The sequence below is a fragment of the Molothrus ater genome, chromosome 4 (assembly GCF_012460135.2).
Source record: "Molothrus ater isolate BHLD 08-10-18 breed brown headed cowbird chromosome 4, BPBGC_Mater_1.1, whole genome shotgun sequence".
Classification (NCBI taxonomy): domain Eukaryota; kingdom Metazoa; phylum Chordata; class Aves; order Passeriformes; family Icteridae; genus Molothrus; species Molothrus ater.
This window is the reverse complement of record NC_050481.2, coordinates 56,814,266-56,841,147: the sequence shown is the minus strand read 5'-3', so window position 1 is coordinate 56,841,147 and position 26,882 is coordinate 56,814,266. Positions and strand designations below refer to the sequence as shown.

The window sequence follows — 26,882 nt, the reverse complement described above, 5'->3', positions numbered from 1 at the left end:
TGGGCATAAAACTAGAATGGAATTAAAAGGTACAAGGGTGCAGTTGTCATCACTGGAACTCAGTGTACAAGTCTGACTTCAGCATTAACAGAGAACTCTTTTGAAAAACACAGAAATTGGATCATTTACAAGCTTTAATGTTCATACTTACATATCACCCTTATTTATCAGGCTGATACATATATTGAAATTCAATGGGAATATTACATAGCAAATAGCTATAAATATACAAAACAGTTTATGAAGCAAACCAGAAATTATTTCTGAACCAGCCTGCTATAATCATGCTGTTTTTGAAGGTGTACTACATGCAGTGCAGCTTAAAATTAATTTAACAAAAAGCATTAAAAGCTTTTAAAATTACATTATTATATGCAGAACTTACTTTAAACAGCTGATGAAGCAAGCGTATAAATGTACAGAAGGAAGATATTTTTTCAGCTGGTGCCAAATTGACAGAACATATCAGAGTCCAAATTCCATATTTAATGAAATTGTGGAGTGATACAGTCTCTTCATTAAAAAGTCTTTTCATGTAACTGTATCCAAACTTTTCGTTAATTTTTTATAGAGGTTGTTTAAAAAAAGCATTTTCTTGAAATTCATGCCTATAACTCCATAGTTACTAGATGTAAGAGAGAGCAGGTATTTCCTAACTTAGAAATTACTTTTTTTTCTTCCCTTAAATAATCTATTGGATTATCATTCCTAAATAGGAAACTGGAATTACTTTTATAGAAATTCTGAGAAGTATGGAAATAGTTTGCTTTAAAATGAAAAATACTTAGTAAACCATTCTTGATGCTGAGGGTCTTGTTTTTGGTCATCTTTAGTTTGTGGTGGTTCATTGCCATGTGTCCTGTGCAAACAAATAAGCATTAGCATCACCAACCTACTTACTTACAATCTTATCAACATGTAATACTTTTCCCAGAAAAACTCATCATCCCATGAATGGTTCTGTGCTCACATGAATGGATGAGGCCAAAAGGTGCCAGGTACAGTTTTAGTGGGATCTGTGCCAGCCAGGTAACTGGACTAGCAGCACTGATTGTAACATGAAGAAAAGCATGAAGCAGAGTTTAACACAACTCTGCAGAAACATTTGAACATAGTTCTTAACTTGACACCCCCAAAAAATTAAACAAAAGGATGCTTCAAGAATATGAAGTCTTGAAAATCAGAGAATGGCAGCTGCAATTCACTCTTAAAAATACCAAATACAATTTATGCATTAAAAATGTTGGGTAAAAGTTCTACTTGAAACGGAAAGATTTTTCTGAACGCTACCTGGCATTCATAATCGATCCTATTACATAGTCCCTGATTTTCTGTCATTCGGGATTTTTTTAACATACGATAACAAATAGGACTTAATTTATGATTGACTGATTTAAAAGAATTAAGGGAGCAGCAGCCAAGCTCAGTCTCCTTGCACGTTGGTTTCCCTCTAAAACAGAAATCCCATTTGCCTTGGCAGTCATCTGGCATGACACAGCATGTTTGTATCTTAAAGAACTGGGAATTGCCAAAGAAGATCTAAGCCTTTGTCCCAGGTTGTTTTTGTCAGCAGTCAGCACCATCTGCCCCCAAGGAAAGAATTCTCTTGCACATAATTTACAGAATAACTAAATCTCCACCAGAAGATAGCTGAGAAGGCTAGATTTTGCCCTGAAATACAGTGGCAAGGTTTGGGGATTTTTAAACTGTATATTAGCTACATACATTTTTAACTATTTCTTGAAGAGACAGTTTATGTTATAAACACTGAACATCGTTTACATAACTCAAAAATTTGAAGAATTAAAGCTCCTCAGAGAGAAAAAAAACTAAGTTAAGTATCTGCTAATCAGTTTTGAAATCTCTAAGCTTTGCCAAATGATCAGCCTAAGTTCATTCAAATACTTCTTAAAATAAAAACATGCCATCCACATCTACCAAGTGCAAGGTGAGGCAATAAAAATAAGAAGGAAGACACAAAAGACACACAACAGAACAATTGATAGATGCCATGTTCACAATTAACTACATTCTTAGTAAAATACTTGCAGCTCCTTTTCCTTTTTTTTTTTTGTGTATATGTGTGTGTGTGTGTGTTTTGTTTGGTTGGTTTACTTGTTGTTTTTTTTTTTCCCTACCAGGACAGGTTGCAAGCAAAAGGTCTGCTGGGCAGGGATTATAGCCTACTTTTGCAGTAAAGTTCTGGATCTGTCTGTAGAAAACCAAACACACAGAGTTCACTGCACAGTAGGAACCTTACATCGTTGTGTATTTCATGTCAAATGTGTTTGAATTGCCTACAAGATTCTAAATATGAATTCATTTATCATCATACAAAATGGACAAATACCTTGTGGCAGCAGTGCTGTCTGAGGACTGTGTTGATGGAGAGCCCACCCTGAGGCAGCCAGAACTCCGGTCTAAGCTTGTAGATTTTGTTATTTGAGGAGCACTTCTTTTTGATCTCAAGTCACAGCTCAAAAAACTCTTTGCGTAGGAAGCTAAATTCGGAACACTGACAACACGACTGGGCACCTCAACCTTTTTCTTCTGCTTTTTTATTGTAACAGAAAACTTCATTACATACACATTTTTTACAATTTATTCTATGAAACCTTAACAATACCTCATTCCCAAATACCTTACAATGAACACCCAAATAGGAAGATTTCTATATTTTTCTATAGGCATTTAAATTAAATTTCCAGGGTATGCTGTATCCATGGATTTTGTCATCCAATTAAAACAACATATATTTGACCCTGAGATTTTAGACACATGAAGGTGCTTTCCACCAACTTGACCTCCCTTCTTTCTATGGCTATTTGTAGAAATATCATGCAGAAGGGCTGGAATGACAAAGGGCAGATACCAAGCAACTCAAACAGATGCATAATTTGCCTTGATGCATGCAATATCCTGATTAGCACCTCTCAAATCTGCAAGCAATGGCCATGCTTATCCCAGTGGAAGACTGATGTCAGAGTTCTGGTGTTTTATATTGGCTTAAACAGATATCTATGTTGCATATATACTTCTAATGAATTTCTCCTATGCTCAACAATTGACTGTAGGGTGGCACTGGAAAGAATTCTACTGAATATCATCATAAACATGGATAGCATTTTTATTGTCCTGATATGATTCAAATAGTAATAAAACTATCACAATTTGTGATTTTAATTGCATTGTTCATCTTACCTTCATGGAGGGAGTCAGGCATGATGTATTGGGGTTGAAAGAAAATGACCGATTCCTGTAAGATTCAGTGTTGGCTGAAAGTGAATGCTGACATTTTCTTCCTTCCTGAAGGGAAACAAAGTTACATGTATGGAAACATGTATTTGTTGGAAGCTGGTATGGAAAGACACATTTGTCAAAGTATTCCAGAACAGAAAGAAACAACCAGAGTGAAGCAATGTGTGAAACACTGAATACAGCCTTGCAATAGATTCCAAAATACGTATGTCCGTATAAAAAGCAGTCTTACCACCAGCTGCTTGATAATCTCTTCTCTCTCACTTAATTTGTCTTGCAGACAGTTTATAAGGTGTGTATCTTCAGGCCTGGACTCCCACTTTTTTGACTTTTCTTCTAATTCTTTAAGTCTGTACCAAAGAAAATACAGACCAGAAAAAAATTCCTCAGATTAGGTTCAAGAGAAACCTTGGATGTACTCTGCCCTATGTTCCAAGCCTAAAATACAGGGACATAATAAAATACAGGCCTTTCCAATAAAGCAGGATTTTTATAAAATGGGCACCTCTACATGGTTTATGTAGAAGTATAGAATCTTCTGGAGTTCCAAAATAAATTTCCAGGGTTAATCCACAACACCTGTCCAGTGTAAAATCCAGCCCCTTATTTAAAATAGTAACAAGCTTGCACATCATATTGCTAGTCTAGTTTCCTAAAGAAAGAAATCAGTGTCAGAGAATCTATACATATCTATATTCATCTGCTTGTTCTCTTTTCTGACCCAGTAACTTTGGAATCCTGAGAATTACTCAATTCCTGTAACTTTCATGAAGATAAACATGGATATGCATGCTGCTTTAGTAACCCTGCAAAGTCAAAACCTGTAGTCTGAGTTTAGCTTTTAAAATTCCTTAAATTTCCTTTTTTTAATGTGTGGGTAAACATTTTTGAGAGGACTACCCCTGACTCTTATTACCTTAGAGTTATCTCTGAGTTAAAATAAAAAGATAAATCTTTACATCTGAAAGGTTTAAAGGTTAGAGGCCTGCTTACATGCCAAGTCTCTCTTCTGGACTTCTGCTGCTTCTGAACAGTTGGGATAAGAGAAAAGAAGGAGGGATATATATATATATAAGGGATTATTTCTGAGGGTCTCTCCTGTTCAATCTGAAACACCATAGAACTTCTTCAATCCACAGGGGGCTGCAAACTGCATTAATTTGCATGAGCATCATTTTCCTTGGAAATTTTTAAGGGAGTGAGAATGAGGTTAAGAAGCCTTTACTCAATGCTGCTGCTCTGCTGAACAAAATTAACAACAAGATCATGGATCAAGGCCTCTGGTGTATCTGTAACATAGAAGATTTTACACTTCATAAAATTTTAGATCCTACATGCAAATTTTAATTTAGAATTGTTAAACTTCATGCATAGTGCTTTAGATTAAACAGTATCCAGAATTTATTACAATGTGTCTGGGTCTTTTCGGTTTGCAAAGACAATACCTATACACTTCTATTTTGATACATGCAAGTTTTAATTTAGCATTGTAAAACTTCATTTATAGTGCTTTAGATTAAGCAATATCCAGAATTTATTACAATGTGTCTGGGTCTTTTTGGTTTGCAAAGACAATACCTATACACTTCTATTTTGATACATGCAAGATTTAGTTAAGCATTGTAAAGCTTCATGTGCAGTGCTTTAGATTAAACAATATCCAGAATTTATTACAATGTGGCTGAGTCTTTTTTGTTTGCAAAGATAATACCTATGCACTTCTATTTTGATCCTTATAGTATTTTACTTATGATTAATAAAAAAAACTATACGTACTAAGAATAATAAATAGAAACAGAACTCATTGTCAGCATGACCCAGAGTTTATTGTTAAATTACTTACGCAGTTTCTAAGGAGAAAATCTTTGCTTGGAGATGTGCCTGAGTGCTGCTGAAATCAGACACTATGGTTTCAATTTCCTTCCGGTGATCTCCTTTCAATATGTCCAGTTCTTTTTTATGCTTGATATTGAGGTCTTCTACCAGTAGCCTTTCATTGGTATTAAAATATGTCTGAATTCTCATGTTTCAATATTAGTTTATTATCATTGATCAAAGCATGCAGTTTTGAGGAGTTTTATTGACTGCAAGGGTAGTTAACTGGGCAAAGATCTGGCTTCTGCCTACAGATTTGACATTTTGGTTGCAATCTGAGAAGAAATATTTTAACACTGAGGAAGAGAAAAATTATTTTGAAAAGTACTTGGCCTTCACCCTTCAGAAATTCAAGGTCTATTCCATACAATGGTGCTATTGATATTCTGTCAAGGGTTAGTTTGTACATTAATCTTAATGACAAAACATGACAACAAAGTACCATAGGAACTTATTTGTATTAAGCAAAATCATGTTGAAATATCTGGCATTTTAACACGAGGTTCTCATGATATATTTCACTACATCATGACACCAGAAACATTTAATACTGCCTATCATCATCCTAAAACTAAAAAAAAAATTAAAAAACTAAAAAAAAAAATCTAGTTTCTCCCCTTGGAATTAGAGCACAGCCATGAAGTGACTAATTTGGCACTTAGCATAAAATAAGCAACAGAAGAATAAGGGTAAAAAAGGGAGAAGGATCCCTTGAAATGAATATTCAGGAGTAGAATATTCTCCTTCAGAAGACCCATTTGGTGACTTGTTCTCTTTTCCCATAAAAACACCATTGTCTGCTCTTTTCCTCATCCTTGTAAAAGCTTTCTGTACTGGAGGTGGAAATCACACAGTTCAAGAGAATGGAAAGAGGAATTATTACTTCGAGCAGATTATGGGTTTCACTTACTTGGCAAGAGTAGGACTAGTAATTTTAAGTAATTTGTTATAAAAATTTGTCACATGCAAGTAACAAGCCCCTATCAGCTTTCAAATCAGAAAAGAAACTGGCATAAGACAGGGGCACTGCTGTTAAAAGTAAAAATACCAATTACTTATATGCACCAATTTAACTCCTCCCCTACTCAAATTATTAGTCTGGGAAAAAAAACAACAAAACAAAACAAAACAAAAAAAAAACCCAAAAAAAAACCCCCAAGAGCTGCAAGTTAGATTTTCAAATATTCCATGGGTTAATTTCAGAGCAGCCTGTATCAGAGGCCTAAGTCCACTCCAGTGCTTTGGTCCTACCTCCAGTTATTTGAAGGATTTCTCCTTATATAATTTCCATTAATGCTTCCTTCCCAAATGCTTACTGTAGTAGAGCTACACCATTCATTCCCTGTAAAGAAAATCCTCCAGCCCAGCAGCCTTAGCATTTGAGGCCTTTTAGACCTCAGCGCTGACACGTGAATAATTCTTCTCTTCATGAACAGAGGCTCTAAATTCCTTCAAGGTAGCTTGAGGGCATTAATGAAACTCTCTGGTTTGCAATTCTCTCTATTGATCTTGCTTCAAAAGCTTGAAATGAAATTCACTTTGAAGTAACTCTCCAAAGAGTGCAATGGCAAAAAAAAAAAAAAAGTTACTCATTCTTTAAATATCTACTGACTGGTAGACAGGAAAGGAATTACTCTGGCCACTCTGACAGTCTGCAGAGAGATATTCTATCCATTGAATGCTTTTTTCTGGACTATATATGCCATAATTTTAAAGATTCCTTTAAGGGCACACTCTTCAGAAATCCTTTTATATACATGCTTGTGTAGTTAGGGGCATATATTCATATATTATGAATTTCTTCAAAGAAAGACATTAGAATGGGCTGCCCAGACGTGTTTAAGGAAAGACTGGACAGGGCACCCAGTGCCATGGTCTAGTTGACATGGTGGTCACAGGCTGGACTCAAAGATCTCAGAGGTCTTTTCCAACCTAATTGATCCTGGGATTCTGCACTTTTTCTGAACAGAAATGGGAAGACCATTTTGCACCATGTGTGCTGAACCTCTGGCTACACTAAGACATGGTTTACCTTCTACAAGATGGCCAAGAGTGCAGTCACCTTGCCCCTCCTGTGTCCTGACAGCCTCTCACAGTGCCAGGCTCACCATCAGCCCAGAGGCACTGTCAGTATCCACTGGCACTGCCCTTACTTCCCCTGTGCAAATCTGGCTGCTACAGCCAAAGCAAACTCTTACAGGGAGTATATGGCATTCTCAAGCGTCCCCTTTGGAATTAAGTCCATTGGTTTCAGCTACAGAGTATGTATAAAAACCTGATATTTACTCAGAAACTTCTATATTCTTTTTAATAGCTCTTTGGTGAGTTTGGGATTTATGTCTTTCAGTGCCTTTGAAAGGCTGACATCATGCATATTTTCTCAGGTCACTCCTGGGGGGATACAATAGACATACTTTTCTGTAACATATAATGAACAATTAGTTCAAATGCATCTATTATGGCTGGAGGAAAATGTGAAATGAACTACTGCTTTTGCAAAATTCTAGCTTCTAAAATTAGTACTTTAGAAAGGAAAGATTCTGACAAGCATCACGTTTAGAACACCACTCACTCTGGCATAATTATTGAATCTCTAGATAGCACTGCCAAGTGTGAATTCAAGGCAAACCTTCTATGCTGTTTATCTCTGTCCTGAAGCTGTGCAGCTTCTTGCTTCTGTGTCTCCAACTCAGCACTGAGCAGCTCCATTGTGTCCTTCAAAAGTAAATTCTCTCTCTTGAGTTCAGAAATTTCACTCTGACATTTTTCCAGTTCATCATGAAGAGATCTGATCTGGCTTTGGCTACTTCCTTCCTAAGAAAAAGGCCAAATTTAGTTATTCACAGCCTCTTATTTTTAATGTTAACATCTTCCTGGATTTGTGTGCATTGCATTTTTGTGATCTGATTTTTCAATTATATGTGCAAGACAAAATCAGGGATCAAAAGCTTCTAAATATAATCTATAGTCTCTACAGAATTTATTTTATTGTAACATTCATTCATTTACTTCTTTTGTAGATTCTGATCTTTAATTGGAAAGAAAAAGCCTGCCCACAGGGAAAAAATTATAAACATTTAAAGTGAGACATAGAGGCAGAAAACTCATTGCATTTCTGGAAGAGACTGTATACTTTTATTATCACTGGAGAGAGAAATTTGATATTATTGCTTTTGCTGGACACGACATGGCAATGAAGTACAAACTGGTCCCTTGCCTGTTGCTTCTTCAATGTCCTCACACTCCTCAGCTCCATTTGTAGTTCTTCTATTTGCTTCTTTAGGTTTGTGCATGATGTCTGCTGCTCGGAGAGGTCCATCCTTAGAGATCCTAGTAATAATCAGACAGTCATTTAGGCAGTCAGAGGCCAGCTGGATGGGGAAGGCAGATACAGGGAATGTAGATGAAAACATTAATTCATTACATTTTGCTTTGTTCCTCAACTCCTTCCCCATTAAGCATAATGGCCTCCTGTTACTAGAGAGGTAACTCAGCTGAGCAATAAAAAGGTGATATGGAGCCACAAAAGCAATTAGTCCACATCAGACTCAGAGAGAGAATTCTGTGGCGGTTGTATTGCAGACCACATCATCACCATTGTTTCTTCTAATCTTGAGCTTTACTGTTAATTCAGCTGGTCTTCTACAGAGGGCCATAAGGCAGACTGAGGAAAGCTCTGGTTGTGTTAGAGAAGTACAATGCTTATGCACGCTTTCGGGTATATTAGGTACAAGTTTTTCAAGTACAAGAAGCAAAAAGTTTTTATCTCTGTTGTCTCCCTACAATCTTTCTTGAAGAAGAGAATCGAATAAAATTCAGTTTGTATGTAAAATACTTTCAAATTATTCTTTATTTAATTAAAAAATATTTTATAGATGAGCTTTAGTAACCTGAGATTAAACCTGAAGATATTACACATTTTGCTAGTGCAGTGTCCTGTTTAGTTCTTAACAGTTTTGAGCACTTTTGAAACTGACTCTCTACTGCTGAACTCAATGGAATAGACTTGAAGCACATATAAAAATTCATCTCAACATAGAAAAAGAAAGGGAAAATTATATGAACTAATTATAATTTTCCAATCTAATATGCCTGATAATGCATACTTAAATGTTGTACACCATACTACTCTCTCAGCAACATTTTGCTGCTGACAGTTGAGAGCTTGGTTAACAAAGAATATTAAGACTATATTGTTGAAATTGCAGGGTATGACAAAAGAGATTAAGAAAGATCTGAGTTCCCAGAAAATGGGAAAGAAAATGAATGGGATGAAAATCAGTGGTTCTCAGCATATATATAATCAAGCAGTAGGAACTGTGCATGACATGAGACACTATACCTAGCAAGAGGGCTTGCTGCTTTTGTATCTGATCAAGTTCATCATGGAGTTCTTTCTTTGCTTTCTCTTCCAAGGTTTGTATTTCCAGCCTATGAGACTGATGTTGGATCTTGAAAGTCTCATTAAATTCCTTTTTCAAACGTTCTTCTGCCTCCTGTAAGCAAAAGTAGTTGGAGCCTGTTTATCAGCTTGTTTTACTTGTAATGCTAGGATGAATCTGACCTTCATTTAGAACTTTTGAATTTTTATAGAACTTTAATTTTCATCACCACTTTACAAGACATTTTATCAATGCAAGCATAAAAATGAGCTGAAGTTAAAAATTAACACTTAATAGGTACAAGATAAATTATCAGTGTATCACCTCTTAGATTTGTTAAACATGATGAAATAATAACACTGATATCTTTGCCCTATTTGACATTAGAAAGAAAGTTTTATTATTCATCATACAAAGGCCCAAGATTTGACCTGTTTGCCATTACTTGTCACAGTGTGTCAGACAAAGGCATGTATCTTTCTTTGAATCACTCTTGGGTCATGCTTCCACTGTCATTAGAAGTACTGCTGGTACACTGCAAGTGATGGAGCAGCTGCTCTGTAGTGGCTCTGAAAGCAAACTCCTGTTCTCAGTTTTATTCTTACCAACTCACTGCCTTCAGCTTGGTTTTGTCAAAACTGGAATTTTATTTGGAATATATAAACAAAATATTAAATTCTACTTAGGGTGGTTTTATTACCTAGGTTTTATAAAGTTCTCTAAGCTGTGGGAACCAACAGGGACATCTGAACTCCATGTCACAATTACATGGACATTTTTCAAGTTGATTTTTTCTTGGACAGCAACAGTCTTTAGAACTTCAGTATATTGCATTAACGTTTTGTCACTGAAATCAATTCACTTGAACCTTTAAAAGCCTTGGCTATCACTTACTGAATTGATTTCTTGAAGGTATAAAAGGCAATACACATCACTATATGTGTCTATTATACTTCTTAAGTATTTATGTATAAATTAATAATGGACTAAACATAATAAAACTGAGTTCTGTTAGTAATACTCTCAGGAATTCCCTTGTATTTCTGAAGTAGGTGCACAGATAAAGGAGCTTATATTCCTTGCAACCTAACTGTAGGATATATTATATTCACACTGTGGTCTAAGTTAAAATGTTAAAATTATTAAAAAACAAAACAAAAGTCCCACAAACCACCAACCAACCCACCCATCCCAGCCTGATGATGAGGAAGTTTAAAAATCCTAGAATAATTCATTATATGCAACAATAGCAACCCATCATTAAATTAATTGGAGGTAACTGAGTTTTGATAATTGGCTCTCACTCAGATGGTTTACCCCATAAATATATATATTTTTAACACTAGTTAAATGTAAATGTAACATTAGTTAAATTAGTTAAATGTAGTAAACGGACCTTAAGTTCCTGATTCTTGCTTTTCTCCAACATTTTTAAGACTTTTTGATGTGATGCCTCCAACTGCAGCTTAACATTTTGGTTTTCTTTAATGGTGTTTTGAAGATCCTGCAAAAGCTTCTCTTTTTCCTTGTTGGACTGTAGATTATGTTTCTTCAGTGACTCCTTGAAATTATTTGCTTGTTGTTCTAATATTTGCTTCAGCTGAGCCACCTTCCAGAAAAGTAAATCAGCAGGACAGGATTATTAGCTGCGTTCACAATGGAGAGGAATTATGTAAAGTTGAACACACTTTATGAGCTTGTCTTGCTCTATGAAAAAATAGCAAGATGCTTGTTTTGTGCAAGAAAACAACACTTTTTTCAGTGAAGAATGACAGCCTTTTTGCATATAGTGTCTGTTGCTTATCAAGTACTTTTTAAAAATTTCAAATCATCTTCATCTCATACATTCAATTTGCACAATAATATGGCACAAACCAGAAGGCAGGCCTAAGGCTCTGCTGAAGCTATCCAACAAAACTGATATATTTAATTTGAAACAGCACCTAGCTTCACCTGCCTCAGACTGAGTTTAAGTTCACTATTCATCCAGTTTTTCTTGGCTTCTTCCACTGTGTCATCAAATGAAACCAATTTTCCTGATTAAACTAGTGAAGAATAATTGCCAAATACTATTTGTAATGAAAAACATTAATTGTCTTTCATATATCTGTGTAATGGGATCTGTCTGTAGCCTGAATACACTCCAAGAATAGGCAGATGCCAAAGCCACTTGCCAAGCATACTTTTGTTTCAAGAGATGATGAATTTTTTTTATTACTTTTTAAATAAATATGTGGTAAATCATAAGATTTAATCAAAGGGGGACTTTGGTTTCTGGTTATAGGCAAAAAAAAACCCTACTTTGTCTTCACACCTATTGAACTCAAGCCAATATTTTCCTATATAAAGAAAAGAAACACTGAAGTTTTTAGGTACTGCAGTTCCTCTTTAAACTAACCTTTGATGTGAAAGACTTAATGCTGTACAGTGCCTCCTATCAGCTGACACAATATGCATTAGCATCACTACACCCAAGCATGCATTTTTTTATGGGCTTCCTGAAAATAAAGGGACTGAAAAAAATGTGTCAGAAAAATAGACTGTATATTTTATAATAGAAAAATCTGAAACAGGAAAAAGGTTACTTGGAATACTTCTTAAGCAAATTAGTCACCTAGGCAGGAAAGATGAATAGAGGCCTATATAAACTTAATCTGTGGTCACAACGTTATAAACTTCCCCAACTCTTCAGAGACAATTATTGGCCCAAAGGACTTCTAACATGAAAGAAAAGATCATACTAACTAGAAATAGGCTGAGCTGGGAACACAATGTAGTAAGAAATCAGATGGAAAAGTAGTTTTAAAACCATTGTTTTTCAGTGATTAAGGGGAAAAGTTCTACAGAGATGTATCAGGCATACAAACATGTTCTTTCTCATGAATCCTGGTGCTTTTAACATATTAGAAGTTAAGAAACAAACATTTCCATCCTATCAGGTTTCCTCCTCCTCTTTTGCAATTAAAAAGGTTTTCAAATCCACCAGTGAAAATCCTTCTCTGGAATGTTTTGCAGTGCCCAAGTAATTTTTGCACTTCCTGACTTCTAAACAGATAGCCAGACCCTCAATTTGCTGAAGTTGGTAAAGCAGCATTTAAGCCAATGAAGCTCTGTCAACTCACATCAGTCCAGAATCTATTTGGATGTTTTCATTATTAACAAAGCAGCAACACTCTGGAATTTTGTTTTATAATGTCCTCCTGCTGCAAAACAAAAGTTCCTGAAAAAACTGTACTTTAATTCCATTACTGATTCACTTTTATCTACCAGAATTGCACAAATTGATCCAGAGATGCAAACATTACCTAACATAACATAAACAGCAATATGGCATAAGGAGTAAAAACAAAATAAATTGTAATTTACTGTTTTTTAGGCTTATTTCAGAATTACTTCAATTAAGTTTTCAGTAAACAATATTCCTAAACTTGTGGCAATTCCTGACCAGAGGAATTTCTGACTGTGTACTTTGGCTGCTATTTGGTGGAATCTTCAAGATGCATAAAAACTCTGGGCGTTGCTGTGCTAGCATTGTACAAAGATGTGTCATGGCAAGCTGATGTTTGCACTGCCATTTTATGCATATTCTAATTCCAGAATAGAACAGAATCATAGAACATTTGGAGCTGGAAGGGACATACAGGGATCATAGAAGTCCAACTCCTGGCTCTGCACAGCCCCATCCCCAGGAGTCACACCATGCCCAAGAGCATTGCCCAAACACTCCTGGAATTCTGCCATGTTTGATGCTGTGACCACTTCATTGGAGAGACTGTTCCAGTGCCCAACCACCCTCTAGGAGGAAAACCTATCTCTAATATCCAACCTAAACCTCCCCTGAGAGCTTCAGGCCATTCCCCTGGGTCGTGTCACTGGTCACCAGAGAGAAGAAATCAGTGTCTGCCCCTCCTCTTTCCTTGTAAGGAAGTTCTGGACTGCAGTGAGGCCTCCCCTCAGTATCCTCTTCTCCAGGCCAAACAGACCAAGTGACCTCAGCTGCTCTTCATACGGCTTTTCCTCAAGACCCTTCACCATCCCTGTAGCCATCCTTTGGACACTTTCTAATAGCTTCATATTTTTCTTATATTGTGGCACCAAGATCCTTTAACACATGCTGAAGAGATCTGTAGTTCAAAACTAAGGAACTGGAGGGCCCTAATGAATTAGCATTCAACCCACACAGGATCTCACATCTTTCCTTCCAGATGACCAAACAGATGCAAGTCTGATTTCTTTATCCTTAAAAATCTTATTAATACAGAAATACTGACACTTTGAAGTGCAACCCCAGAGAGATGAAATTATCATTCTTCTGTCTGCTCTTCACAATGCTCCAGCTATGTCAGGCCAACCAAAAACGGGTCTTAGGCAGCCAAGGAAGCTATTTTTAGGTCTGAAATTGTATCCAGGTTAGAACTGGATTAGTAACAGCACATTGCCTAACCTTTGAGGCGGAAGCTCTGGGCTGAGCCATTGTGAAGGTTTCCAGATGGGAAACATGCCCTCACTGAAAGAGTGTTATTATAGAGTAAATTATAGAGTAAATGGCGCTTTCTTGGCTGTGAATATTCATGTACCTATAGCAAGAAACTATTACAAGTTGAAATGACTTCACTACCCTGGCAATATTGCCAAGTAATTGGTTCAGAAAGTAACTTCTGGAGTAATCAAGAAAAATGCAAAATTTCTCTTCAAATGGAGCATTTGCTCCTTTTTCAGAGCAGTCAGATTCTAAGACACAATAAAATGTTTTTTAGTGTATCTGTTCATATTTACCATGGCTCTGTGGACATAACATATGGCATGCTATGTACTATTTAGTATTTATGTTTATAGTGGCAATAATTTTCCACCACTCCTTGCTAATTTACCATGATCTTGTGATGCAAGTGGATGAGCAGTTAGAAAACATAAGTTTCCTTCATATTTTACTGTCCTGAACATGTGATTTCAAGAAAAGTAATTTGATTACCCATGACCTTGTTTTTGCATCTGCAAAACCTGAGGAATAAACCTGAATGTTGTAAACCTTTCACTCTGAACAGGATAACATAGGTTGGATTGACCCAAAATTCTCTCAGAGAAGAATCTGTAGGAAACAGTGGCATGCAGAAATATGTAATGAAACTCAAAAATAGCCAGAAATTTCAGAACATTAAACTACACTTAAATTCTGTATTTGTAAGACTGGGAAATAGACAGAATGTCACTGTTTGATAACAGAATGTACAAATATGTTTTAGAGGAGAAATGAAAAAGAAACACCCATGCTGCACTCATAACTAGTACAGCTAGTGTAGCACAGATGTGAGAAAAACCAGGTGTGCCTTACCATAAATGAGCACAACCCATGGCCTGATTGCTGGAACATGCACACCAAAGGGTAGTAATGGCATGTGGGAAAGTGGAGGCAGGAAGGGGAGGACTGTTTTGCTTAGCCTCCTCATAACCCTATCTATCCTTTCTCTGTCTTTAACCACTCAGCAAGAGCTTATTATGGCCACTGAGAAGCTACAAATGTCAACTGAAGATCTACGTCTTCATTTTTTGCAGAGTACTTGCCACACAAACTCCCACTGAACTTGAGGGAAGTGAAACTGGTTAAAATCAGAGAAGATACATCTCTATGAATTACAAAAAAATCAGAAAGTTAACAGGAGTTGTAAGGAAGATTCTAATCTCACTTTGTCCTGTAAACAAACAATCAGAGTCACTCTGCAACCTTGATATGGCCAAACTCCTCCCCTTAGCACATCTGCACAGCCTAATATATATAGGCTTGTCAAAATCTTCATAGATATTTAGAAGCTGTTATTTCTATCTGGAGTCCTTGCATATTTTATTGAGTGATAGACACAAGAAATAATATTAAAATCTAATCCAGAATCTCTCAGATGGGAGGAAAAGCGAAGAGACTTTTTATTACTGCATTACATTTATGCCCAGTTTACCTCCAGTGAAGAGTTTTGAAGTTTCCCAGTAAGAACTTCTTTCTCTTTCTCTAGTTGCTTTAGTTCACACTCAGATTTTCTTTTAAATTCATCTAGCTGTGTCTGGAGCTCCTAAAATTAAAAAAAATAAAAGAAGAAAAGACAAGAGCATGCAATAGATGGGGCAAAACATGCAGCATGAAAAAGAACACTCTTATTCTACATTAACCTAGATAATACAGCAGTGTGCACAACATTACATGCTACTGTCAATTAATGTCAGTTGTGTTATTTAATTTAAAATATATAAACAGTTTGGTTTGCTTCTTTCTAGTATTACTGTGAGACAATACAACTTACATTATCCCAATCTTCTACTGAAAGCTTCCCTAAGGTGTAAAACTGTACAGCATGAAGAGTCAGACTGTTTTGCCTAGAGTGGTGTTAATCTTCAAAAAGAATTTAGTATGCAAGAGTCACCCACAAGACCTGAAAAACTGTAACTATATATTGGCCATATAAATAACAAGATGATAATGGGCAATTAGTGGAAAGAGAATCAAAAGGAAGCAGTATCTGACAGCATCCATAAAGAAAATCATGGTGAGGAATTAAAAATAAAATAAAATAATAATTTAAAAATGAGGATTATAAAATCACCATGTTGCTTGAAATAATTAAAAAATCAATGAGAGCATCAGTTGCAAGACAGTGACCAAGAGCTTGTAGCAATTGTTTGCAGCAAGTGTTAGCAATTACTTGTAGAAAGACTGAATGTGTAACTTCTAGAAATTTCCTGAAGTGATACACACTACAAATTCATTAGTGTACTTTCTCTTCCTATTTGTGCAAATTTGCTAACTCAAAAAACATTCTACAGTGTCTTCATAAACTACAAATGAAGGAAACAGAAAAAAACCCCAACTATTTAAGACCTCCCCCATCCTGTACAGCTCCTTCTCACATACCCCTGTGTAAAACCTGGGTAGCAATTAAAGGATGGAATTAAACAGATACATGAATATTGCAAGGGAGGAATTAGCTTTAGTTTTGCCTGTACAAAAAGGAGCAGATGTGTCTTTTTGATTAAAATGTGAAGATCAGGTGCAACATTCCCACTTCAACTCTGTCAACTGACTTTCTTCTCTGTATCTTAATTTTTCTATCTGGAAAAATAGATATAACACTTCCTTAACAGCTGTTACAGGACTTAGTTGAATAAGAGGATATAAACAGCATCAATAATGAAAAAAATTGTAATTTTATTTGTTTTACTAACTCAATATTTTCCTGATTAAATTAATACGATTATCTAAGAAGATATTATTATAAGTAATAATATTTATTGCCTATAAAAAATAAATGTCTACTAGTATGCCTTTTTTCTAAAGTTTGAAGTGCTTGATACTTAAATTCAATCTGACTCACATGAAGAGCTTCAGCTGGCATAATTTTAAGAATACATGTAGAAGCTAATAATAAGTAGAATACACTATATAAAAGGCAAAGCAATTTCCATGAGGCTTCACTAGTTTAACTATGTACCTCGAAGAATTGCATCTTCAGATACTGATCAAAAGTGAGCCATTCCATAAGCAGATAAAATAATTTACTCACCCGGGTTTAATTTTGAGAAATAAGATTGTATAAACGTAAAAACTGCAGCAGTTTCATGGACATAAATTCTTTTGGCAAGACTAAACACAATTCCTAGTCTCCAAGACTGAGCAGGTATTATGAAGCTCAACATTTAAGGACAGCAGCTGCTTGTTTTTTATGACTTCACAACTTGTCAGCAAGTGTTTAATTATTCTCAAGTAAACGTTGAACTCAGAAAGTTATAGCAGTGTTAACTGCAGAAAATGAGTAGAAGTTCATTCTTAGCACCAAGAAGAGTCTAAAAACCACTTGACCAGTAGCCTTATTGTCCCATCTACAAACTGCTGAAATTAACCATCTTTTTCTGTCTAGAAGACCTTTGATGAACATCAAAGTCCATTAGGAGTCAGAACCTAACTTCCCCCTTAGCTTATGCTCAAATTTGGCAAATCACAGACACGCATTGACTTGTGAGCACCACTAATCATTAAAACATATGTTTCAAGGTTATCCTCCCTTTGAACAGAATGCAGCTCATGCTTAGGCTCCTACTGCACAAAAACATTAGAGACTGCAAATTTCCTAAAGCCAAAGGATTCAGTCACAGACAGCAGCTCTGATGAAAGTGAAATTCTCTGAAGAATCTCTTAAGCCAATTGCTGCTAATGCATATCAACAACAAAAATAACAGCTTCCCCACTTAAAACACACTGAAAAAGAGGTATTGCTCAGGTAAGCTGTTTGCATCTACAAGAAGACGAGCCTTCTTTCTGACTAAATTTATATAGAGACTCATATATATATATATATATATATATATATGTATGTATGCATGCATTGTAAATAGTTGCAATTTCACTGGTAACACATGCATTCTGAATTAACCTACCAACACTTTGCAGAACTAGATCCTCTGCCTAATTAATGCAAAATTCTGATTAAATAAATTTATCTGAGTGTTTCACAGCAGCAACCCATGAAAATTTAACTTGGGAATTGGAACAATATCCACAATACAATCTTCTTCAGGAAGAATCTTCTATAAAACACTCCAACTGCCACATGCAAAAAATGCAAGGATAAGTATTGCTAAGAAGGCCATTTATCCCATCAAGGATAAATTCACCTGTCTTCGGAGCTTTTCACAGAAATAAATCAGTCTGACCTTTTTTTCCTTTTTCAGATTTTTTTTCTGTAGCAAGAAAATCCTGGCATTTTATGTTAATTCAAAGCGCCTACAGTGAGCATAATTCAAATGATGTTGCTGTGACCAATAAGATTAAAACCAGATGAATTAAAGCATCTATAAATAGAAGAATATTCCTACCTTCTGGTTTTGGGGTTTTTTTTTCTTTCAGATTCCATGAAGTTTTAGACTGGCCTGATTTCCTTTGTAGCCTTCATTACATGATCTACCATTCCTTTTAACAGCTATTCCTTCAGACAAATCTTTTCCTTATAGGACTGATGCTTGATTTTATAAAGTTCCCTCTTTTATTCATATCCTCCTTGTAAGCAGCTACAGTTTCAAAATAAAACACACTAGATATATTGCATGAGAAAAAAAAAAAACAGGGTAGAACTCTGGGGTCACAGCAGTCTTTTTTGTAATGAAAATGTTATTTAGGTGGCAATACTACATTGAAAAAGATTGATTTTATTTTAGTTAAGAATGTAGAACTGTAATGATTCAGGATGGTAAGCCTTTTCTGCAGTCTAGAAATGATTTGGGATTTTTTGCTGTTCTGGTTTGAGCTTGGGTGTGTAACTCACTTCCAACCATGCAGGCTCCCTCAAGGACATCCTTAGTCCTGTGAAAAAGTACAGTAGATGATTTGCTGACTGTGATGCCAAGTCTAATTTTCCTAAATGGTAGCTTAACAATAGTTAAAGAGAACTAAAAAGTGTAGAAAAGATTCAGGGCTGAACAGTTGCTTAAGGGGAGATATTGTACAGAGCGTACTCTCAGGATACACACATTCCTCATTTTACTGAGTTTATTCCTGCTATCATTTCTGCACAGCTTTTCAGAATAACCATTTTCTATATTTAAAAAGAAATAAATCAGTATTCCAGCTTGACCTCAGCAGAGAAAGTCTGCCTCAGACATTGTTCTCTTTAAGGATTTGGTTACAGAAGCAGTTGAACACTATGCCCTGGTCTAGCCCAAGGACTCCTTTGCTGTCTTTACAGGAGCTCAGGTACTTCAGGTTATGAACAAAAGTCAATGTTCCACTGAATGAGCTCAGGGATCTGGGAATCTTACAGGACTGACTCTTGTACAATAAAGCCATCAACTGTAAAAAAACCTTACATTGATTTCAGTTCTTTTGATATGCCATGTCTTTGAATATTTGAGAGCAAATCACCCGTTAAAGCTCTTGCACATCTTCAGAGCTGCTCTTTTCCTGACTCTCTTTGGTACAAGTCATTTGCTGCAGCTGCATTATTTGATGTTTCAGTTCAGCCACTTTTTTAACAGCTTTGCTTAGGGAATTCATTATAGCTTCCATATCTTCTCTGGTACCAAAATTTACATTTCAAGTAGCATAAATAACTTGCCGAATTTCCAATATCGGTGACTACTAACATGGGAAATACTTTAGAATGACATTAATGAGCATCTTACCTGCTTTATGCAGGATTTCCTTTTCTTGATGTGATTTTCTATCTTTGACTACACTTAGATCTTCTTCCTCTTTTTTCACTGTACATTTTGATCCCAGAATATCTTGCTATGTTCGCTTAAGCTACACTTCCAAATCCTAAAATATGCATGACATTACTTTCATGTTTATTACATGTGTAATTTTCTTGCAATAAGAAATAAATGGTCATTTTCTCTCTTGGTGTTCCATTATATAAATCACCTACAGAGCTGATTTAAATGCATTTTTTTTTTGCTCTTCTATACCCTTAAACTGTCTCTGCTGCCAGAATATTTGTGATGTGGAGCCCTTCCCTCACATATAGTTGGCATCATTGTAAAACGAATACCCATCAATAGTTACAATCTAAAAGATGTCTGAGATTATCCTAAACTTGAAATAGGCTATACTTCAAATAATTTGAATAATGACAACTTCTAATAATAACAGCTTATGCCAAAAGTTAATGAATATTAATTAAGGTTTTTTCAGTTGCTGAAATACAAAAGTTGGTAACATAATCCATATACAGATGCCTAAACTCAGAAAAAATTTTGTCCTACTTTGCTGGTACTTCTTGTGCCCAGACTTTGCTGGGAGTTGTCTTTCCCTTACTAATGGAAAAAAGTTCAATAATATTGAATGTGCTGTTTCTGGAGGTTCTAGTTGCAGTTTCAGATGTCTAGCATAATAGTGCAATACTCACTCAGATAAAACTGCATTTTTTTCCTATTTGAATGTCAAGTAAAACATCAGGGTTAAAAACTAACTTGTATTTAACACTCTCTGTAGCTCAAAACTTCAAGGTAAGCTTGTTACTTTTACCTCTGGCATATATGCCAGAATTCTTCCAAAACTAGACTGAACAGATCAGTCTTAATGATTTATCAACCTTTTTATTCTCCCTTTTACAGCAGTAATAATAAATGTGTACTAATGCAATGCCTTTCATCTAAAGGTCTCAAACCTCTTGGCATACACTGAGGAGAAAACAGGAAAATTCATGTTGAATCAACTGTCCTTTCACCTTTCAAGCCTTATAATAGCTTTTCCTGCTAGTATTTACTAAGGCTCAAAGGTATTTCTGATTAAAAAGACATTTCTACTTCCCTGTCTGCCATTGTCCACAGAAGTCTGAAAAAATGTATTTAATGGTGGCATAAGAAATAGTCAATTTAGAAAGGAGAAACTTCACATTTTTTTTGTTCAAACTGTAAAAGAAACAGAAAACAACATCATGTCTAACTCTCCCTCCTTCCAGATTCATTCTAGTCTGAGGGTATCTCCTCAAAGATTCAAGGCAATATGCTCCAGTGGTATGTAAATCAGCCTCATTCCACAGACTTAGAGGATTTGAAATGTATGAGTTGAGCATATGTCCTTCAGAAAAATATTTCAGTTTTATCCAGCTGATACTGAATTTAGAAAATAAGTTGCTAATGACACCACCCTCTTACTTCCACTTCCTATCATATTTTACATTATTTGTTCCTAAATTACTACATTTGTTATACAATAAATCAGAAGAGTCAACTACATGCATAAATTTTCATGTGTTTATTCTTAATTTTCCCTGAATGTCACCCAAAGTATCCACAGACAAAAAATCAAAATCTTCCTTTCTCTCTTCCCCTCTAATGCTTCCAACTTCTACAGAGCCAGGATACATTTTAGTATTGAAATAGATATTACAGATTGACTCAATTTAAAACAGATATTACAGATTGACTCAATTTTTAAAAAGAGCTTATGTGCATCTTTGTATCCTCTCCACTTTTCTGTAAAAGATAGAGGTTGTTCTGTTACATATCTACACAATGAGACAATGAAATCTGAATAATGCTGGGAAGGTGTATTCAATTCATACTCTGATCTTGTGAAACAAAGAGGTAGGGACTGTATTGAAGGCTGAACTCCCTCTAAGAACATCCTCAAGGAAGTAGCTCAGAACTCTGCATCATCAGCAAAACAATAGTGGCAAGCAAGATGTGAGGGCAGATGGTGAAAAGAGTGAAGAGCTGCCTTGGAAGAACACAGCTGACTGGGCTGACCCTGCTCCCTGCAGAATTCTGGGGCTCTCCTCCTCTAAAGGAAGAAAATCTTCTTTCCCATTAGGGAACCTTTTTTGTTATTCTGTATACTTCAAAACTAGACTTTCAAGGTGTTTGCTTACCAAATGTAAAAGATTGCTGTCATAGAGCTGGGGGTATGTCTGGTAGGTGAGTTTATGTGATGTAAAGGACCAAAAGTATCAGAAAGAAGTTGAACTGATGAGCACAGAGCATGGCTGGGTGCTTCAATTTCAGCACTGTGCATCAGCCTCTCTCCTGCACACTGACCCTGCGTACCAAAAGCAGCTGTTTGGCAGATTTCCCATGACATGCCAACCTCTGAAACTGCATCTGACACATGATGCAACCAGGAAGGGTCTGCTGAGCTGTGCTGCAAATGTGTGAGATACACAGCAGTGAGGGTGGGCAGGCAAAGTGAGGTGAGGCAAGGCGAGAACCAATGGCCAAAGTCTCATGGCTCAGCACATAAAACTTCACAAGTGTAAAGGACACTTCATTAAATGGCACTTGGTACAAGCCACTGCTGCAAGAGTCATACAAAAAGCCTGATTCCTAAACTGCCAGCTCAGGTCTCATATCTAACCCTCTTTGTATCCATGCACTGAGCTATTGGCACCCACAAGGGAAAAGGAGAATGTACTCTGTAAACAAACACTCATTGATAGCAGTAGTGCCTGCTTGCTGTTCTTGTCACACTTCTGGGCAGAAAAAGTAAAACTCTCTTCAGCCAACAGATAAATTTTACTTCACCCCTCCTTCAAGGAATACAAATTATAGTGTTCAAAGTGTTCTCCTAATGAGTTACTAATCATCTTAATTCTTTCTTTAAAGCTGCCAGCATTATATCACCCCTATTTCCATCCTAAGCCTCTCAAACTGCTTTACTGCTTAAAAAGCATTTGAATCAACAAGATCTTTAAAAGACTCCTCTCCCAAATTTTAAAGAATTAAGAATTTTCACTTTCTCAGGCAGAGATAGGGATTAACTCTACCTGTATCTGCTCCTTCAGCTTCTGGGAATGCTTCTTCCTCTCATTTATCTTCTGGCTTTTCTCCTCTAGGTCTGCTTCCAGCTTCTTTACCTGCTGCAGCAAAAAACCTTGCTCAGTCTCTGAGCTCTTCTTTTCCTCTGTTTCTCCTTGTTGACAGTTTGTTTCTATCACAGATTGCTGCATGGCTATTTTCAAAGTCTCTTTTTCTATCTCACAACAGGCTTGCAGTTTTCTTGTTTTTTGAATATATTCTTCAGATGTTTTCTGGTTCTCACTCTTCAGGTTTTCAATCTCATTCATTACCGTGTGCCTTTCCATACTACATTTTTCATCTAAATTTACTTTTTTATCTAGATTTTCTCCTCTAAATGCTTTGCATTCATTTAGCAGTCCATCAAACTCCTGATTTAAATGTAGAAGTTTGTTTTCAAAGCCTGCAGCGGTATCTACTCTGTCTGTAGAAAGGCCTGTCTGTGCTTGTTTCTCTTCTGTTCTTGACTCCTTCTCTTCTGCTTGTCTTTTACACAATATTAACTCTGCTAAGGCTTCTTCCTTCAATCTCTTATGGTGTGCTACTGCAATTTCAAGGGCCTGAATATGCTTTCTCAGTAACTGTTCTTCTTCAGCTTTGCTTTTACACTGGAGAATTGTTTCTCTTGTCTCAGCAAGAATATTCTGAATTTCTTCTTCATGAGCCTCTCTCAAAGCCTGCATACTGTCCTCATGTTCATCATTCTTAGTGTTTAGGGCATATATCACCTATTGAACAAGAAAAATAGAAAAGTAAAGTATCTTGTCAACAATAGCCATTAATTCAGTTACTGTATTTATCAAGGTGTTAAACACTAAAAGAGAATTACTGCTATAGATTACTATTTTTTTGGTGGTGTTGGCTCTTTGTGTTGTTTTGTTTGGTTTTTTTTTTCCCCACTAGCAACAGAAGGGACAATTATCAACTGAAAAACCTTATAAAAAAGGTGACAAACAGTATTTTTTTAAATTTTGTCAGAAATTTCTTTTTTATTCTAGGTAAGTTGTCACTTCATGTCACTAGTTTGATCTCTAATACAAAGAAGGAAGTTGGGTCCCTTCTCTAGCTACTGACTCCTTATGTAAAGTCCAGTCCATCTGACCTTCAGTGCAGCAGGACTACTAAAGGCCACATTGCCTTTAGCATGACAAAGTGCTGGGGACCAGTAGTGGCAAACCTGAACAGTGAAACATGAGCTCCTGACATGCAGTTCATGTGGACCAAAATCACTTATTGATCTTTTGACTTGATTCTGTGAAGTATTCAGGCAATGTTTCAGGTCTTTTCCCCATAATTTCAGTAACAGCTATAAATCTCAAAACTGCTTTTAGCAGATTCAAGCAAATCTCTGATAACAATAAGTAATTTTTCCAAAACTGATTTAAACCCTTTAATGCTTTATTTTGTTTTATAAAGTGCAGAATAATAATTCTCATGACTGTAAGACCATATTACCCTAAGCAGGCTTCATCTGTTACCATAACATACACCAGCTATCTCTCACAGAAGCTGTTGTACAAGCACTCTACTGCTACTTCAAAAAGAAAACACTTTTAGAAGCCCACAGTAGCCTGAAAGGAAAAGTAAATGCCCAACTTAAATTTACAGCTACATATAATTGCACAACAAAATAGCTGCCTTGAAAAGACACATGCTTGTCTTTTCAGACCTCCACTAGGACATATGGGGGCTAATCCAGTTTCTACTGGATAAAGTTATCTAACTTAAGGAGAACAACACATTATTTTGACTTGCTTGGTTGGCTAGGGCTTTTTAGGGATAAATTACTGCTCTAAAAAACTAGGCTTGAAATTTGTACACAAGTTTTGACTAGATTACATATATTGTGATATTTTCAGTCTGGCCTGAGCCTACAGAAGTTAATCAAAAGATTTTTAGACAATGTTTGAGAAAATCATAGCCTTAAGTAAGTAGATAGATAAATACAGAAACAATGAGACAATTAATTCTTTAATTATGCTAAAGTTGTGGCCCTATAATTTTCAAGCCTTTACCAGGGCAAGTCTCAATTGAGAGTTCAGAAGTTTCTTGACTGGAATAAGTGTCACAAGCCTGCAGTGTGTTATATAATCCAGAAGATGTCTTCAGAATTATTGAATTTGCTTATCTATGTCCAACCACTTTTTGTGCTATCTGTATATGAACAACATATTGAATTTCAGTCAACCATAAATGAAAGCAAATACACAAATACATCTTGTGTATAGTCAATTTCCTCCCTAGCAGTAATGAATTAGGTACAGAAGCCTTAAAAAGTCACAGTTGGAAAACACTGTCCAAATATACTTCTTGATAAACATTTGACAAAACAGAATTACGGCGTCACATTTCAGAAGAATACCAGAAAAGAAGCTATTGTCTACATTTAGATAAGTATATTTTGGGGCCTTCGATTACAAGCCATTAATTCCTCTCTGTTATTTTTAACCATTTTCCTTTGAAATTGAAAGAGTTACAGTATACTGAGCAGATTTATTCATCTCACTAGCTAAAATCATTCTATGAACAGTTCTTATCCATTCAGGAGACAGACATAAAAACTCCAAGAAGATTATTCTTGCCCACATTTTCCACACTGAATGACCAGTAATTAGGTTGGGTAACTCTTCAGTTAACTAGGTCAGATGCTGATGATCACATTTCTGTATTTCATTCCACCACTAAAACAGAAATGAACATCCAGCCTTTGTGACTCAGACTTTCACTCAATGATAAAGTTATCTCGCAAATCACCATGGCCTATCTCATGCTATGTTGTGGTCAGGATTCCTCTAAAATCTGACTTAATCATACAGATTTCCCAAATTCCACTAAGCATTAGACTACCACCAGCGCCTTAGGTGAGTTATCTAAAACCATGGAAGAACCTGGCCTCCCTGCCCCATCTGTGAATCCTACACTTCTGTTCAACACTGGCTAGAACCACAGCGAAGCATTTTGATTTGCATGCCCTTAAATTTAATCTTCAAGCTTGAGTGCTGAAACTGACTCCTCCATATCTTAACCCTCTTAAATGATTTAATTTTGAGACGGCTGCTGCTCTCTACTTTATGAAATTTAAACCCTTCCCTTTCACTCCCTACTGAATATAGCTCCTATATTCCTATTCCAGATACCTCATTTTGAAGACTGGAGTTATACAAAATGAATCCGGTGCTTCATGTGCTGAAAGGAAAAATACTGAAAAATTATTTCAGACCTGTACATTGTGAGTGTACACTAATGTGGTATAAAACCCTTAACAGCTGTGTTGATAAACAGCTTTTAAAAAGCAGCTCTAAAAGTGATCATTTGACAGTACAGGCAGAACAGCTTTCAAATGAAAAGAGCACATCACTACTCTGGGAGTCTCTATCATAATACCAATGGCTTCTGCCTCCTCACAGCTCTCCTAAACCAAACAGATTGGGAAACACTGTACTGAATTTATAGCACCTGAGTGTTGCATGGCAGGTTGGTAAAAAAATTATTACACATATATACCTGAATATTAACAGTGCACTGAATGTGAATGCATCTTATTTGTCCTCTTTTATCCTCCAAATGCTGTAAATCTAAATAGCATTTCCTTTCTCATTTTCCTTATGGTGATATAAAATAACAAAAAAACAAAACAAAACAAAACAAATTGAAAAAGAAAAATTTCAACTGCACCTTTACAGTGAAGGCAGAGTTAAAGCATTCAAACCAAAAACTACTCTCTTCCTACAGTAGTGTTAAATACTATTCTTAGAGGAATCTGACTATCACAATAAAAAAAATGGTTCTAGCAGGTTGCTTTTCTAGCTGAATAAGACAATTTGGTGTGGAAAGTGGAGTGATGATACTAAGATGAATCAAAGAAAAGCAAAAGATCATAAATATTCTTCCTTCAGGCCCAAGTTAGTAGACACAAAACCTCCCTGCCAAAAAATATTTAAAAGCAAAAAAAAAAAACCCAAAAAACCAAACCAAACAAACAAACAAAAAACAAAAACACCCCAACAAAACAAAACAAAACAAACCACACCAAAAGAATGAGAAGAGGCCCTGGATGAGGTGCCAAACAGGGTACTCCCAGCAGCACTCTACACA

General features: G+C 36.0%; 1 protein-coding gene across 4 annotated transcripts in view; it reads right to left on the bottom strand.

Moving 5' to 3' along the window:
- Nucleotides 1-116: 116 nt before the first annotated feature.
- Nucleotides 117-26,882, bottom strand: part of FAM184B (family with sequence similarity 184 member B) — a 36,256-nt gene continuing 9,490 nt past the window's right edge. The window contains exons 2-12 of one of the 4 annotated variants that reach the window (XM_036381849.2): nt 22,757-23,515; nt 15,467-15,577; nt 10,912-11,124; nt 9,476-9,629; nt 8,351-8,463; nt 7,763-7,947; nt 5,102-5,248; nt 3,491-3,608; nt 3,202-3,306; nt 2,351-2,553; nt 117-859 (exon numbers count right to left, since the gene is read on the bottom strand). In XM_036381849.2, the coding sequence (XP_036237742.1) occupies nt 769-859; nt 2,351-2,553; nt 3,202-3,306; nt 3,491-3,608; nt 5,102-5,248; nt 7,763-7,947; nt 8,351-8,463; nt 9,476-9,629; nt 10,912-11,124; nt 15,467-15,577; nt 22,757-23,515 (2,199 nt within the window). In that variant the 3' untranslated portion in view covers nt 117-768. The remainder of the gene's footprint in view (nt 860-2,350; nt 2,554-3,201; nt 3,307-3,490; nt 3,609-5,101; nt 5,249-7,762; nt 7,948-8,350; nt 8,464-9,475; nt 9,630-10,911; nt 11,125-15,466; nt 15,578-22,756; nt 23,516-26,882) is intronic. The other 3 variants (XM_036381850.2, XM_036381852.2, XM_036381851.2) reach the window with 3 other exon arrangements.